Source organism: Mustela putorius, unplaced genomic scaffold (assembly GCF_011764305.1).
Source record: "Mustela putorius furo isolate JIRA1106 unplaced genomic scaffold, ASM1176430v1.1 tig00003988_pilon_pilon_pilon, whole genome shotgun sequence".
In the NCBI taxonomy this organism is placed as follows: Eukaryota; Metazoa; Chordata; class Mammalia; order Carnivora; family Mustelidae; genus Mustela; species Mustela putorius.
Genome location: NW_025422127.1, coordinates 2,052,849 through 2,065,550, shown reverse-complemented (window position 1 = coordinate 2,065,550; position 12,702 = coordinate 2,052,849). Strand labels below are relative to the sequence as shown.

General features: G+C 47.7%; 1 protein-coding gene across 7 annotated transcripts in view; it reads left to right on the top strand.

Annotated features, from left to right (window-relative positions):
* The window catches only part of BAZ2A (bromodomain adjacent to zinc finger domain 2A), a 34,510-nt gene that overhangs the window by 14,509 nt on the left and 7,299 nt on the right, over window positions 1-12,702 (top strand). For 5 of the 7 annotated variants that reach the window (XM_013046129.2, XM_004773146.3, XM_004773148.3 and 2 more), the window contains 18 exons: window positions 851-988; window positions 2,562-3,155; window positions 3,995-4,180; window positions 4,798-5,016; window positions 5,456-5,956; window positions 6,095-6,155; window positions 7,219-7,327; window positions 7,502-7,603; window positions 7,763-7,973; window positions 9,469-9,566; window positions 9,912-9,977; window positions 10,161-10,394; window positions 10,541-10,795; window positions 11,194-11,408; window positions 11,708-11,782; window positions 11,980-12,160; window positions 12,261-12,320; window positions 12,512-12,656. In XM_013046129.2, coding sequence (XP_012901583.1) covers window positions 853-988; window positions 2,562-3,155; window positions 3,995-4,180; window positions 4,798-5,016; window positions 5,456-5,956; window positions 6,095-6,155; window positions 7,219-7,327; window positions 7,502-7,603; window positions 7,763-7,973; window positions 9,469-9,566; window positions 9,912-9,977; window positions 10,161-10,394; window positions 10,541-10,795; window positions 11,194-11,408; window positions 11,708-11,782; window positions 11,980-12,160; window positions 12,261-12,320; window positions 12,512-12,656 — 3,448 coding nt within the window. In that variant the 5' untranslated portion in view covers window positions 851-852. The remainder of the gene's footprint in view (window positions 1-850; window positions 989-2,561; window positions 3,156-3,994; window positions 4,181-4,797; window positions 5,017-5,455; window positions 5,957-6,094; window positions 6,156-7,218; window positions 7,328-7,501; window positions 7,604-7,762; window positions 7,974-9,468; window positions 9,567-9,911; window positions 9,978-10,160; window positions 10,395-10,540; window positions 10,796-11,193; window positions 11,409-11,707; window positions 11,783-11,979; window positions 12,161-12,260; window positions 12,321-12,511; window positions 12,657-12,702) is intronic. The other 2 variants (XM_013046131.2, XM_013046133.2) reach the window with 2 other exon arrangements.

Below are 12,702 nucleotides of genomic sequence, written 5' to 3'. Positions count from 1 at the left end.
GCTTTTTAACTGTACTACCCTTCCAAGGAGCCACTGCCCTTTACAAATGTAAGATGTCCAGCTATTTTCTCTGTGACACTTTACTTTTAAGCTATAAAACCAAAACACTAGGAAGTAACCATAATAGGTATAACAGTAATGTTCCTTGGGAAACTCTGTAGTCAGTTTTCCAGCTCTGACATGTTTCTGAGTTGTGTTCTTAGAAAATCATGAAAAAGAATAGAAGTGTTGCCAGATGACTTGAGTTTTGCCATTATGGTCACCTTCCTAAATGTGTTCTTTTCAGATCTCTTTGCTAAGATACCTTCTTCAGATGCCTAGGGCTATGGATAGGATAACATGGAAATTATTTAACTCAAGTATAATAATAAAACAAAGCAGCATATGTATCAGATATGCTTTTTCTGCCAACACCCTGATCTCCATGGCTTCCTATCAAAAAGATGACATCGAGAACCTTCTGTGGCCCCTGGGAGTGGGACTCTGGCCTTACCTTGAGGGGAGGGAAGACAAAAGGATGGAAAGTTTAAATGTTATAATAGAGGGTTAATAATATCATATCTAACATAGAGGGATAACCTGGACTGGAAATTAAGAGTGTGGGGTTTACACAGGGGGAAGATTATTCCATGCTGTAGGGTCATTGCCCAGGTTAGAGATGTATTTCCTCCTCCTCTTCTCTTTTTTTCAACCTGTACTTCCCGAAACATCCCTCCTCCTCCCCCCAGTACATAGGTAGGAGAAGGGTAAGTAGATGGAGGGGAGGGGGCATTCCCTGTAGAAGATTCCAGGTGATATAACCTTGTTTAACCGCCAGTATTTTTTTTCCCCTCTCTCTCCCCTCCTACAGAAATGGAGGCAAACGACCATTTTAACTTTACTGGCCTTCCCCCTGCACCTGCTGCCTCAGGACTGAAACCCTCTCCCTCCTCAGGGGAGGGCCTCTACACTAACGGGTCTCCCATGAACTTCCCCCAGCAAGGGAAAAGTGAGTGTGAGGGCCACATGGCCTGGGGAGGGAGTGGGCATCATTCCTTTAGAGCAGGTTGATGGGACAAGATTTGGCTCCTCTCTGGTCTAGCTACCTCACAACAGCTCTTTTTCTTGCTAGGTGGGGAGGGAGGAAGTAAATCCTCAGAACTTCAGCTGCTGGAGAGAAAGCAAGTTTTTAAGAACAGGTTCTAGGGGTTTATGGAAAAAGCACTCTTAGTCTTGACTTAGGTTGGAAGGGGTTAGGAAAACATACTGGCTTTTTCATCTTGGCCTGCTCTTCTGTCACCCCTGTTCCCTGGCTCCTGCCAGAGAATGGTGAGATAGCCACTGCTTCCAATAATGACTTCTGGACCTGTGAGAGAGATAAAGGTCCAGCCCTCTGAGAAGCTGTTTTTAAAGGTTAGAGATCTAGGATTGGGGGTGGAGGGATTGGGTGAAGGTTGGGATGTGTTTGCCTTTTAGTTTGTGTAATAGAGAAGAGGGTAGATACTTGAAGTCTGTGCCACCCCTGTCCTTGAGAGTAGAAGAGCAGAAGATAGGGAAAGAGTTTTAATGCTTACCTAGTTCCCTAGAGAGAAACATCTATAATTCCAGACGGAAGTGTTGCTGCCAGGATCAGGTCTTTTCCTGGATTTGGCTTATCAGTTGCTCTGTACATAGTTCTGCCAAGTACTTCTCTAATCTTGCCCGGATTTCAGGTACTTTGTTTGGAAGCAGAGAGAAGCCCAAATGCTTCCCACTTCCCTCCGGCAGAAAAATACTGCCATAGCCTTATCCTTAACCACCTCTCCCTTCTGTTCTCTCTAAGGGGGTTGCAGATAGATAGAAGCGCCTTTATTTCACTGAGGACCCCCTCCCCATCAGTTTCTTTTGTATCTTAGTTCCTTTTATTTGAATTGTTCTCCAGTCCAGAGGTTACCATTGGTGTTGAGAACTGAAGTCTGTAGTCCTGACCATGCAGTCATTTTCCCCCTGCAATATTACCCTCCAGTTTCTATGCGGAGGGGCCAAGCCCAGCCTTCTGAGTTGGGATCTTGCCGCTGTGGTGACTGCAGATTCTATTCTTAGCCCAGCACAAAGTGCTGGATCTGCATGTGCCAGTGAGGTGGAGGCTGTCCCTTCTGGTGCCACTGCGGGGCCAAACGGGCTCTGGGGTAAGGGGGGTCCTGGAGAATTCAGTCATGCCACTCCAAGGGAAGAATTCCTCTAGGGAATGAGGGTGGAGAAGAGTGCAAGTCACTATAGGGAGTCTGCAAGCAGCTTCATTTAAAAAATTAAAAGCCCTGAGCATCAGCAGCAGCCAGCACTCTGCTGGTCGCTCCTGTGGTAGGCCAGGAGAGCTCCCCAGCCCCCTACTCAGCAGCCTCAGAAGCAGTTGCTAAGCTTACATCCAGGAGCATCTGGGTTTGGTGTTCTCTGGAGACTGAAAAGTTATAAATAGAGCAGAGAGGGGAATCCCCCTCCCCTTCACCTTCCCTTTTTCTAGTCAGTGTTGTTCTTTTGGTAGAAATGGTAGAGTTTCTTGCATACATATCTGTAACTGACCCTTTTCCCTCTTTCTCTGCCAGGTTTGAATGGGGATGTGAATGTTAATGGCTTATCTACTGTATCTCACACTACTACTTCAGGGATTTTGAATTCTGCTCCCCACTCCTCCAGCACCTCACACCTTCATCACCCCAGCGTGGCCTACGACTGTCTCTGGAACTACTCACAGTACCCATCTGCCAATCCTGGCAACAACCTCAAGGACCCACCCCTTCTCTCACAGTTCTCGGGGGGACAATATCCACTCAACGGCATCCTTGGGGGCAGCCGGCAACCTTCATCCCCAAGTCACAACACTAACCTTCGGGCTGGGAGCCAAGAGTTCTGGGCCAACGGTACCCAGAGTCCCATGGGGCTTAACTTCGACTCACAGGAACTGTATGATTCCTTTCCTGACCAGAATTTTGAGGTGATGCCCAATGGACCCCCTAGTTTTTTCACCTCCCCACAGACTTCTCCTATGTTGGGATCCAGCATCCAGACCTTTGCACCCTCCCAGGAGGTAGGCAGTGGTATCCATCCTGATGAGGCGGCAGAAAAGGAGCTGACATCAGTTGTGGCAGAGAATGGCGCTGGCTTGGTAGGCAGCCTGGAGCTGGAAGAAGAGCAGCCAGGTAGGTATAACTATGGTTCTGTGAGCCGGGCTGGGAGAGGAAAAATGGGGCTGTGGGGGGCAGTGGCTTTTTGAGGTGAGGAAAACTTGTCTTTCAGCTCTCTGCAGTGGAGGCTGATTTGCATGTTGGTGATTAGCAGAGCCAAGTGGCTGGTGTTTCTGTGGCAGCAGCACCAGCTCGCAAGTGGGAGTGCAAATTATTTCAAGCTCATGCAGAGCTGCTGGCCTGGAGAGGGCAGGTGGGCGAGCCTGAAACAGCCCCAACAGACACCCTGCATCGAGAGGGGCTTCTTCAAAAATAGAGGAAGGGGTTGGGGCAGAGGGTATTGAAGCCAATTTGACTTAACTATAGCAAGGCCAGACTGGGCTGTTAAAGCGGGCTGAACCTTTAGTAGTGATTGGCATCTGAAGAAGGGAAGGGAGCAGGCAGAACATACCATTGCTTGTCTATCGGTTTCCTGTTGTAGTGGTGGTTGTTGTTAGCATTGGTACGTGTGACAGTCCCTCTCCTCTTTTCCCTCAAAATAGATAAATGGTTATAAAACTATAGGATAATTTCTCTGTTTACCACCTTTTCCTCTTGGATAGGGGAAGTACCTAAGAACATGATGCGGTTCTTGTCTCAGACCCTGCTCTCCTTTCTCCTCTCTTTACCTGCTACAGGATTTTATTGTATTGCTCACTAGAGTATTTTGGTATGATTGGAACCCAACATAGTACTGGTACTTAGACTCACTGAAGAATGAACATCCCACTAGCAAAGACTGACTGCCTGCTGTAGCTGAATGAACCAGTTGAAGGCACTGATTATGACTTTTGCTCTTTTCTGGGATTTCCTAGAACTGAAGATATGTGGCTACAATGGCTCTGTCCCTTCTGTGGAATCATTACACCAAGAGGTCTCAGTCTTGGTCCCTGACCCCACAGTGAGCTGCTTAGATGATCCTTCACATCTTCCTGATCAACTGGAAGACACTCCAATCCTCAGTGAAGTCTCTCTGGAGCCCTTCAACCCCCTGGCACCAGGTAGGCTTAGAAGCTGGCTCCCTTCAATTTGTCCATGCAAAAGGTAGCCAACTTCTATCACCTAGAAGGGATAGTAAACCAGGGAAGTATTGAGGAATCCAGGGCATTGGGGCCTCCAGATAATCCTGTGGCCAACTACAGTTTCATCCCACTGGCTGACTAGGCCAACTGCACTCTGAGCTCAGTTGGTTCATTTCCCAGGTTTTCTCCCAATGTTCCTTTTGGCCTGGAGCCCTGGGCTGTAATAATTCACTGGATAAGGACTTATTACCACATAGTTGGGCTGTTTGGGTTCTAACTATCTCACTAACTGTGCCAGTGAACAATTACCTTTTACCCCACTGAAATAATAAGAAAGGCCTGTTTTATGATGGATGCTAGAATTTTGTGTTGGTCTGTGGGTTGTTATAGAGCCAGTGTTTTTCCCTTCATTTCTGTTTTAAGGTTTTACAATCCCTATAGCCTGGTCACTTCACTGTTTCAGGGAGAAAGCTGTAAGATTTCCTTAATTTAACATTAGAAAGAACTCCTCCACACAACAAGGACTGACTAGAGTTGGGATATAGTGAGACCAGTATTTCTTAAATCTTGTTTTCTGATTTTTCCACCTCTTGAAGAGCCAGTGAGTGGAGGACTCTATGGTATAGATGACACGGAGCTGATGGGTGTGGAGGACAAGCTGCCTCTTGAAGACAGCCCTGTGATTTCTGCCCTTGATTGCCCTTCCCTCAATAATGCCACTGCCTTCAGTCTCCTGGCAGATGACAGTCAAACTTCAGCCTCTATCTTTGCCAGCCCAACCTCTCCACCTGTCCTTGGAGAGTCTGTCCTGCAAGGTGAGTGAAGAGAGGTAGGATAGAGAGTCTTTGGCCTGAGAAAAGGTGAGAGAACCAGTTCCATACTTAGGGTATTAGGGGTGGGCGTCTTACTGGGAACTGAGGGGGCTATCGTGGGACTAAAAAAGGCACAGGCTGCTCACTCTGACTTCTGTCTATCCTGTGCCCAGAACTTGTGGGACTTGGAGTTTGCAGGAAAAAGGAGGTCAAAAGCCTTACTGGCTCCAGGTAAAAGGTACTTCACACAGTGAACTAGCAGTTTTACCCTTTAACCTTCATGAATGGCTGGGGAGGACAGCCAGAGGCTACTTCATGTTTTCCACCCTAGGGAAAAGCCCTCTAAGTAACTCTGTTTAGCTTAGTCCAGGTTGACTGAGTAGATTCTCTTGCTTTGTAGGACACCATTTTTCCTTACCTATCTTGTCCCTTTGGATTCTAGATAATAGCTTTGACCTGAATAATGGTAGTGATGCAGAACAGGAAGAAATGGAGACTCAGGCTTCAGACTTCCCACCACCTCTGACCCAGCCAGCCTCTGACCAGTCATCCACAATTCAGCTCCATCCAGCAACTTCACCAGCAGTTCCGCCAGCAGCCTCCCCAGCAATCTCCCTGGCAGTTTCGCCAGCAGCCTCCCTAGAAATCTCTCCAGAAGTCTCCCCAGTGGTTTCGCCAGCAGTCTCCCCGGAAATTTCCCCAGCCATCTCCCCAGCAGCCTTCCCAGCTGTCTCTCCAACTTCCTCAGCAGCTCTCCCACCAGTCTCCTCAGAAGTCTCCTTGACAGGCTCCCCAGTGACCTCCCCAAAAGTGTCCCCTGCAGTTTCCCCAGTATCTGTCCTCCCAGCAGCCTCCTCAGCAGATAAGGATGTCAGCACCTTCCCTGAAACCACCACTGACCTGGAAGAGATCACTGGAGACGGAGTCACTACTTCTGGTAATGGTGAGTGTCCAGATTCTGTTCCATTCCTAGCCAGTTTAAAGAAAAGTTTCTGTCCTGTGTGGCATTTAGCCCTTCTCGGTGGCCTGTTTCACTTTTGCTTGAATTCTTAAGTTGGGTATCCCTTCTCTTCCTCCCAAGGTGATGTCCTGAGGAGACGTATTGCTACCCCAGAAGAAGTTCGTCTTCCCCTCCAACATGGGTAAATGCTCTAGTTTGCTACATGCATTGACCTTGACAAATTTAATGAATGACTCTAGGAAGAAGGGAAGAGAGGTCATCTCACAAGAGATGGAGAGGAATGGGCTAGGCAAGAATGGATTAAAGGACAGTTATCTGCAATGATAACGCCTGAGGTCCTTAGGCTTTCCTCCTTCTCCCAGGATCTGCCTCCCCTCACCTATTCTTTCCTCATCTTGTGGCCACTCGGGTTCTTGCTCCAGGGGCTGCAGCTGTTATCTTTTCCAAACCCAGCTGGTCACCCTAGAGCTCAGATATCCAAATTAGCTGACTTGTTTTATATGCTTAGAGAAGGGATAGCAGTGAGTTGCGGGGTGGCTCAGTCCTGATGAATTGGGATTTTTTTTTTTTTTTTTTTTTTTAATGCTGTTTAGAGAGGTAAGGACAGGAACAATATGTGACCAGAATGAGCAAGCCAGTTGACACCAAGGGCCTCCTAAGAATGTGACTGCCTTCCTGATTGTCCCCACCCCCACCCCTCTAGGCTACTTGTGGTCACCAAGTTTGAGTTCTGCTTAACGTTTTGAGAGAAAGATAAGGCTTAGTCTTAGAATAATCTTTCTCAGAACACAGAGTTCTTACTAAACCTTGGCCTACAAAGTCATTTTATGGAGTCAGCAGCAAGTTTACTCTTCTGCTTGCGTCCCCACCCTCTGTCTTTTCTGCTTTTATTTCCTCAAGTCTTCATCGCCTTCGTCCTCATAATTGGAAACCCAGCTATTGCCTTGAATGGCATCAGGGAGGGGGTTCCTGGCTGCTCATCACACTGACTTTATAAATGTAGGGTGAAGGTCTTTCTGGCCTGTGCATTTTTATGTATTGTTCCCCGCCCCCAGGCCCTGAGGGATTTGCAGAGCTCCTGCCTGCTTTCCAGCCAAGCTTGTGTCTCATGCTGTGTTTGCATCTACATGCAGTTCTAGTCGATAGATTCTGGGAGGGTCATCTCTGTGGGCTTGGCTCCTGGGTTGGCTTGACCATGGGTAGGGGTGTGACCTGGCGGCAGGGCACGTGTGCTTCTCTGGCAGGTGGCGGAGAGAGGTGCGCATCAAGAAGGGCAGCCACCGATGGCAAGGGGAAACATGGTATTATGGTCCCTGTGGGAAGAGGATGAAACAGTTTCCAGAAGTGATCAAGGTAATGTAGCTTTCGTGGGCATCTTAACGGAAACACAGACACTTTTCTTGGGCCCAGTGGCAACAGGCTACCATTTTCTGCTCTTTGGGCTGTTCTGTTTGTGCTCTTGCTGGACAAAGGCATGATAGGGCTGTGACTTCATCAATCAATGCCACTTTGCCTCCTCCTTTTTAGTACCTGAGCCGCAATGTGGTACACAATGTCCGTCGTGAGCACTTCAGTTTCAGTCCCCGTATGCCTGTTGGAGATTTCTTTGAAGAGAGAGACACGCCAGAGGTGCACATCCCAGGGTTAAATACGCTTTTGTTTCTGAGAAGGAGTTGGTGGGGGAGGCTGTAGCTTCTTGTGCGGTTTGGAGGTTCTGGGACATTGAATGATTAAGAGGCTATGGTGGCTTGCACCCTCACGTTTTAATAGTCTTCTTCATTACCTTAGGGCTTACAGTGGGTACAGCTTTCAGCAGAGGAGATCCCATCCAGGATTCAGGCAATTACCGGGAAACGGGGCCGACCTCGAAACACTGAGAAGGCCAAGACTAAGGAAGTCCCCAAGGTGAAACGGGGACGAGGTCGGCCACCCAAGGTCAAAATCGCTGAGCTGCTGAATAAGACAGATAACCGCCTCCTAAAGAAACTGGAGGCCCAAGGTACACCGATGTCTCTTATTTTAGGATTCTGCTTGCTCTGTGAAGTATTGGAAATGTGGTTTTATTTTTTACTATTTTTTTTTAAAGATTTTATTTATTTATTAGAGTGAGAGAGCATGAGCAGAGGGAGAGGGAAAGGGAGAAGCACACTCCCCACTGAGCAGGGAGCCCAAATCCCCGCTTGATTCCAGGACCCTGAGCTCATAACCTGAGCTAAAGGCAGATGCTTAACCCACTGAGACACCTGGATGCCCCTGAAGTTTTGGAAATGTTGAGGAATTACTAATGCCTTGGTTTCCCACGAACATGACTGACATTAATTATCTGGACAGAATGAATCTGAATCACCTTCCCCTCTTTAGAAAGCAGTACCACCCTCCCAGCATTTTTGTGGTACTTCAACAACCTTTTTCCTTAAATTGCTCTAACTCGTGGAGCCTTGGGAGGTCCCCAGATGTTGATAGGAGAAGAGAGGGCTTCCATGTCCTTTCCTATCATCTTTCAGCAACTTGGCTTGTTGGTTTGGGTTGTGCACTTTTACTATACTCATTGCTACCATCATGGAGGTTCAGAATTCACATCTGAATCCAAAGATAATTGACGCTGTTTTAATGCGTAGACAGGTAGTAAATGTATAATTTTTCAGCAAATATTACATTTATCCTGACATAGTGAAAGAATTTGAAAAAAATTGGCCTCTTCTGACTCCTGTTCAGAATCTTCTGACTCCTATTCTGACTCCTATTCAGAGTTCCAGCTCTGCCACATTCTGATGGTATGACCTGGAGCAAGGCATTTATACTTTACTAGAAGCCTATGCTGGGTTATCTGTAGATCGTATCTATCTAATTTAGAGGGTTGCTCTATGGACATGGTGGTGGTGGTGTGTCCATGCCAGAATAGAATAAGTACTATCCTATCAAAAACATCAATTCTAAAACACTGTATTGTTTTCGAAAAGCAGAGGAACTTACACATTTTGGTAGAGCAAGGCATAAGAGCTGAGCATAAACAATGTCAGTGCTGATCTGATTCTACTGAGGTGTCCATTATTTGAGCTCTTACTTTCTGGCACATTCTTTTTAATTGGTGCTTTCAACTTTGGAGACCACCCTTTTTCCCTGGCAGTTTGGTTTTGTTTTCTTTCTCTGCTCTGAAATCAGTCTGTGGGTTGCTGCCTCTGCTGGGTAGCCTGGGAAAGAGACAGGTTACCAGGCTGTTCTGCCGTTGTGTCCTCTAAGAGCCCTTCTAAAGGAGTCTAATCTGTTCCAGGGGCTGGGACTTCTGGGCAGGAGATTTTTGAGTTCTTTGTGCTGCCCCACAGCAGGTGTCTCTTCAACATTTTTCTCCCCAACATATTATTATGTATACCAAAAAACGAAACTAGATTCTTCAGGGAGCTGCTTAGGGCAGTCAGCTTTGTGACAGGCGTGTGCTGCTCTGAATGCCGGAGATCAGTCTGCCTTACTCTTCATTTTTCTTTCTGCCCTCACAGAAACACTGAATGAGGAGGATAAAGCAAAGATGAGTAAAATCAAGAAGAAGATGAAGCAGAAGGTACGAGGAGAATGTCAGTCTACTATCCAAGGGCAGGTGAGGGACATCAGAGAGATTATACAGCGGGTTAACTTTTCCTACAGTTGGCTTCGTCATTTCTTCCTTCTCCCACATTTACCACCTTCCCATCTCCCCACCTCCCCCCATGTGGCAGTGTACCTTCTTCATTACCTGGAATTGGGGGGGATGGGTTTGATTTAGAGATTTGGGCTTGTTCAAGAATCATGTGGGCATCTCCAGGGTGAGAGAATTGATCCATTGCCAACCCCTCATCCCATCTCTCACCTCTCCTCCCCAGCACCCTTGTCTGTTTTTTAATCCTAGCCCAAGCAGAGATGCTTTCAGAGTTTGAGGAGAAATGACTTCCCTTATGGTTTACAGGCCAGAAACAAGCGGAAACAAGAGACCAAGAGCTTAAAGCAGAAGGAAGCTAAGAAGAAATCCAAGGTAGGTGCATGTTCACACAAGTATAACTTTGAAGTCACCAAACTGATTTTGCAAGACATGTGTGAGTTGGTCTTGTTTTATAGCCACGCTTTTGGGCTCTCAGGTGGGAGGAGGGGGACCAGGGAAGGGTGGTGACTGGAATCTTTATGGAATGTTTCATCCCTCTCTCCTTTGGGTGAGTAGGCTGAGAAGGAGAAGGTAAAGACAAAGCAGGAAAAACTGAAGGAAAAAGTGAAAAGGGAGAAGAAGGAGAAAGTAAAAATGAAGGAAAAGGAGGAAGTGGCCAAAGGCAAGTCAGCCTGTAAAGCTGATAAAACGCTGGCCATGCAGAGGCGCTTGGAGGAGCGGCAGAGGCAGCAGATGATCTTGGAGGAGATGAAGAAGCCCACGGAGGATATGTGTCTGACTGATCACCAGGTAGTGAGGGGAGAATAACAGGTCCTGGGTCCCTGGGTCCTGGAGGGCCAGTTACGAAGATACTGCCACTAAAAGAAGAACCTCCTAGATACCCAGACGCTTGCCTTCAGGTGTGTCTGACAGCCCTACCACTTTCATTCTTACAGCCCCTACCTGACTTCTCCCGAATCCCTGGTCTGATCCTGCCCAGTGGGGCCTTCTCAGACTGCTTGACCATCGTGGAATTCCTGCACAGCTTCGGCAAGGTGCTAGGCTTTGACCCTGCCAAAGATGTACCCAGCCTGGGGGTCCTGCAGGAGGGACTCCTGTGTCAAGGCGACAGCCTGGGTGAGGTGCAGGATCTGCTGGTGCGGCTCCTGAAGGCTGCGCTCTATGATCCCGGCCTGCCCTCTTACTGTCAGGTGAGGGCCTTCCCCAGGCAGGTTGGGAGTGCCTGGGTTCTGGGGCTGTGTCTCAGGTGTGCTTTCTCTCTAAGTTAAACACATAAACATAAAAGTCTTTCCCTGAACTGATCAGGACAAGTGAAAGGAGATCTGGTTTCTTCCTATTTCTGTTTTCCTTATATTTTTTCCCTTTTGTTTTTCTTCCTGACTTCCCTCTGCTTATTTTGTTCATTTTCCTTTATTTTACTCCTTTTCTTTTGTACCTTCCCTTTGTCTTTTCTCATAATGTGTTAGCACTTTTCATACTTGGTTCTTTTCACCCGTAGTTTCTCCTAGTGTATTTTCTTGTTCCAGATTCACCTAGCCTGTGTTGTTCCACTTTTTCTCCTAACTTCCATTCTGCTCTCCTCCAACAGTCCTTAAAGATTTTGGGGGAGAAGGTGTCCGAGATCCCACTGACAAGAGACAATGTGTCTGAGATCCTGCGCTGCTTCCTCATGGCATATGGAGTGGAGCCTGCCCTCTGTGATAACCTGCGTACCCAGCCTTTTCAGGCCCAGCCCCCGCAACAGAAAGCTGCTGTCTTGGCCTTCCTTGTGCATGAGCTCAATGGCTCGACCCTCATCATCAAGTGAGGGTCTGGGGTGATGGTTACTGTATGCCTTGGGCAGAATGGGAGGGAGAAGGGTTTAGCCATCCAGAAGTCCTGGCAGTGATGTGTGTGCACTGCCATGCTCTGGATGCTAGAGCGACTTGGGAACTGGATCTTAGTACTTTCCTGGGGAGAATCTAAGCCTTCCTCTGCCATTTATCCAGCCTGGGCCCTAGAATGAAAGTACCATTCAGCTGCAGCCCCTTTACCCTTGAGCCTCCCTTTTTTGTTGGTGCTACCACTTATACCTCAAAATCTCATAACCTGTTCCTCTGCAGTGAGATCGACAAGACTCTGGAGAGTATGTCCAGCTACAGAAAAAATAAGTGGATTGTTGAAGGCCGGCTCCGGAGGTAGGAATGGGACAGAGGGTAGGGCCTAGAGAGGAAAGGGTGAAACATAGCCAGAGCTTGTGCCTGGAACACATGCCTGTAGACTCCCCACTGAGTTGGGACCTTACCCCAGGGCTCAGGATGGTTTAGATTCCAGGTGTTCCTTTTGTGGCAGTCTCTCCTGCTCCTCACCAATTTTCCCCTTCATCTGTTTTAAGACTAAAAACTGCTCTGGCCAAGCGAACTGGGCGGCCTGAGGTAGAGATGCAAGGGCCAGAGGAGGGCCTGGGGCGGAGGCGTAGCTCTCGCATCATGGAGGAGACCAGTGGTATGGAAGAAGATGATGAGGAAGAGACTGTAGCAACTGTCCATGGCCGTAGGGGTCGAAGAGATGGAGAGGTACTAGCCCCACACTGAGGACAGTGGGAGTTGGAAATAGGTTATTTCTCTTTCTTGAATTGAATAATTCTCTTTCATTGTTTATTTGTTTTTTCTCCAGGTTGATGCCATAGCATCAAGCATCCCAGAGCTAGAGCGCCAGATAGAAAAACTGAGCAAGGTACTGTTCTTCTAACCTCCCAGGAGGTAGAGATGTGGGCTGGGAGAGGATTTATCACCTTGTGAGTTGGGCCCCAGATGATACCAATTTTATAGGGAAGCTGAGAGCCATTGCCCAACCCCCATATACTGACTGGATGGAGTCACTCCTTGGAAATGTGTTTTTTACTTCTCTTTCCACTGCCTACCCAGCGTCAGCTCTTCTTTCGAAAAAAGCTACTTCACTCATCCCAGATGCTTCGGGCAGTCTCCTTGGGTCAGGACCGCTACAGACGCCGCTACTGGGTGTTGCCCTATTTGGCTGGTATCTTTGTGGAAGGAGCAGAGGAGAGCTTAGGTAGGTGTTTCATGGAAGCCTAAATTGAGTCCTATCAGAATTAACC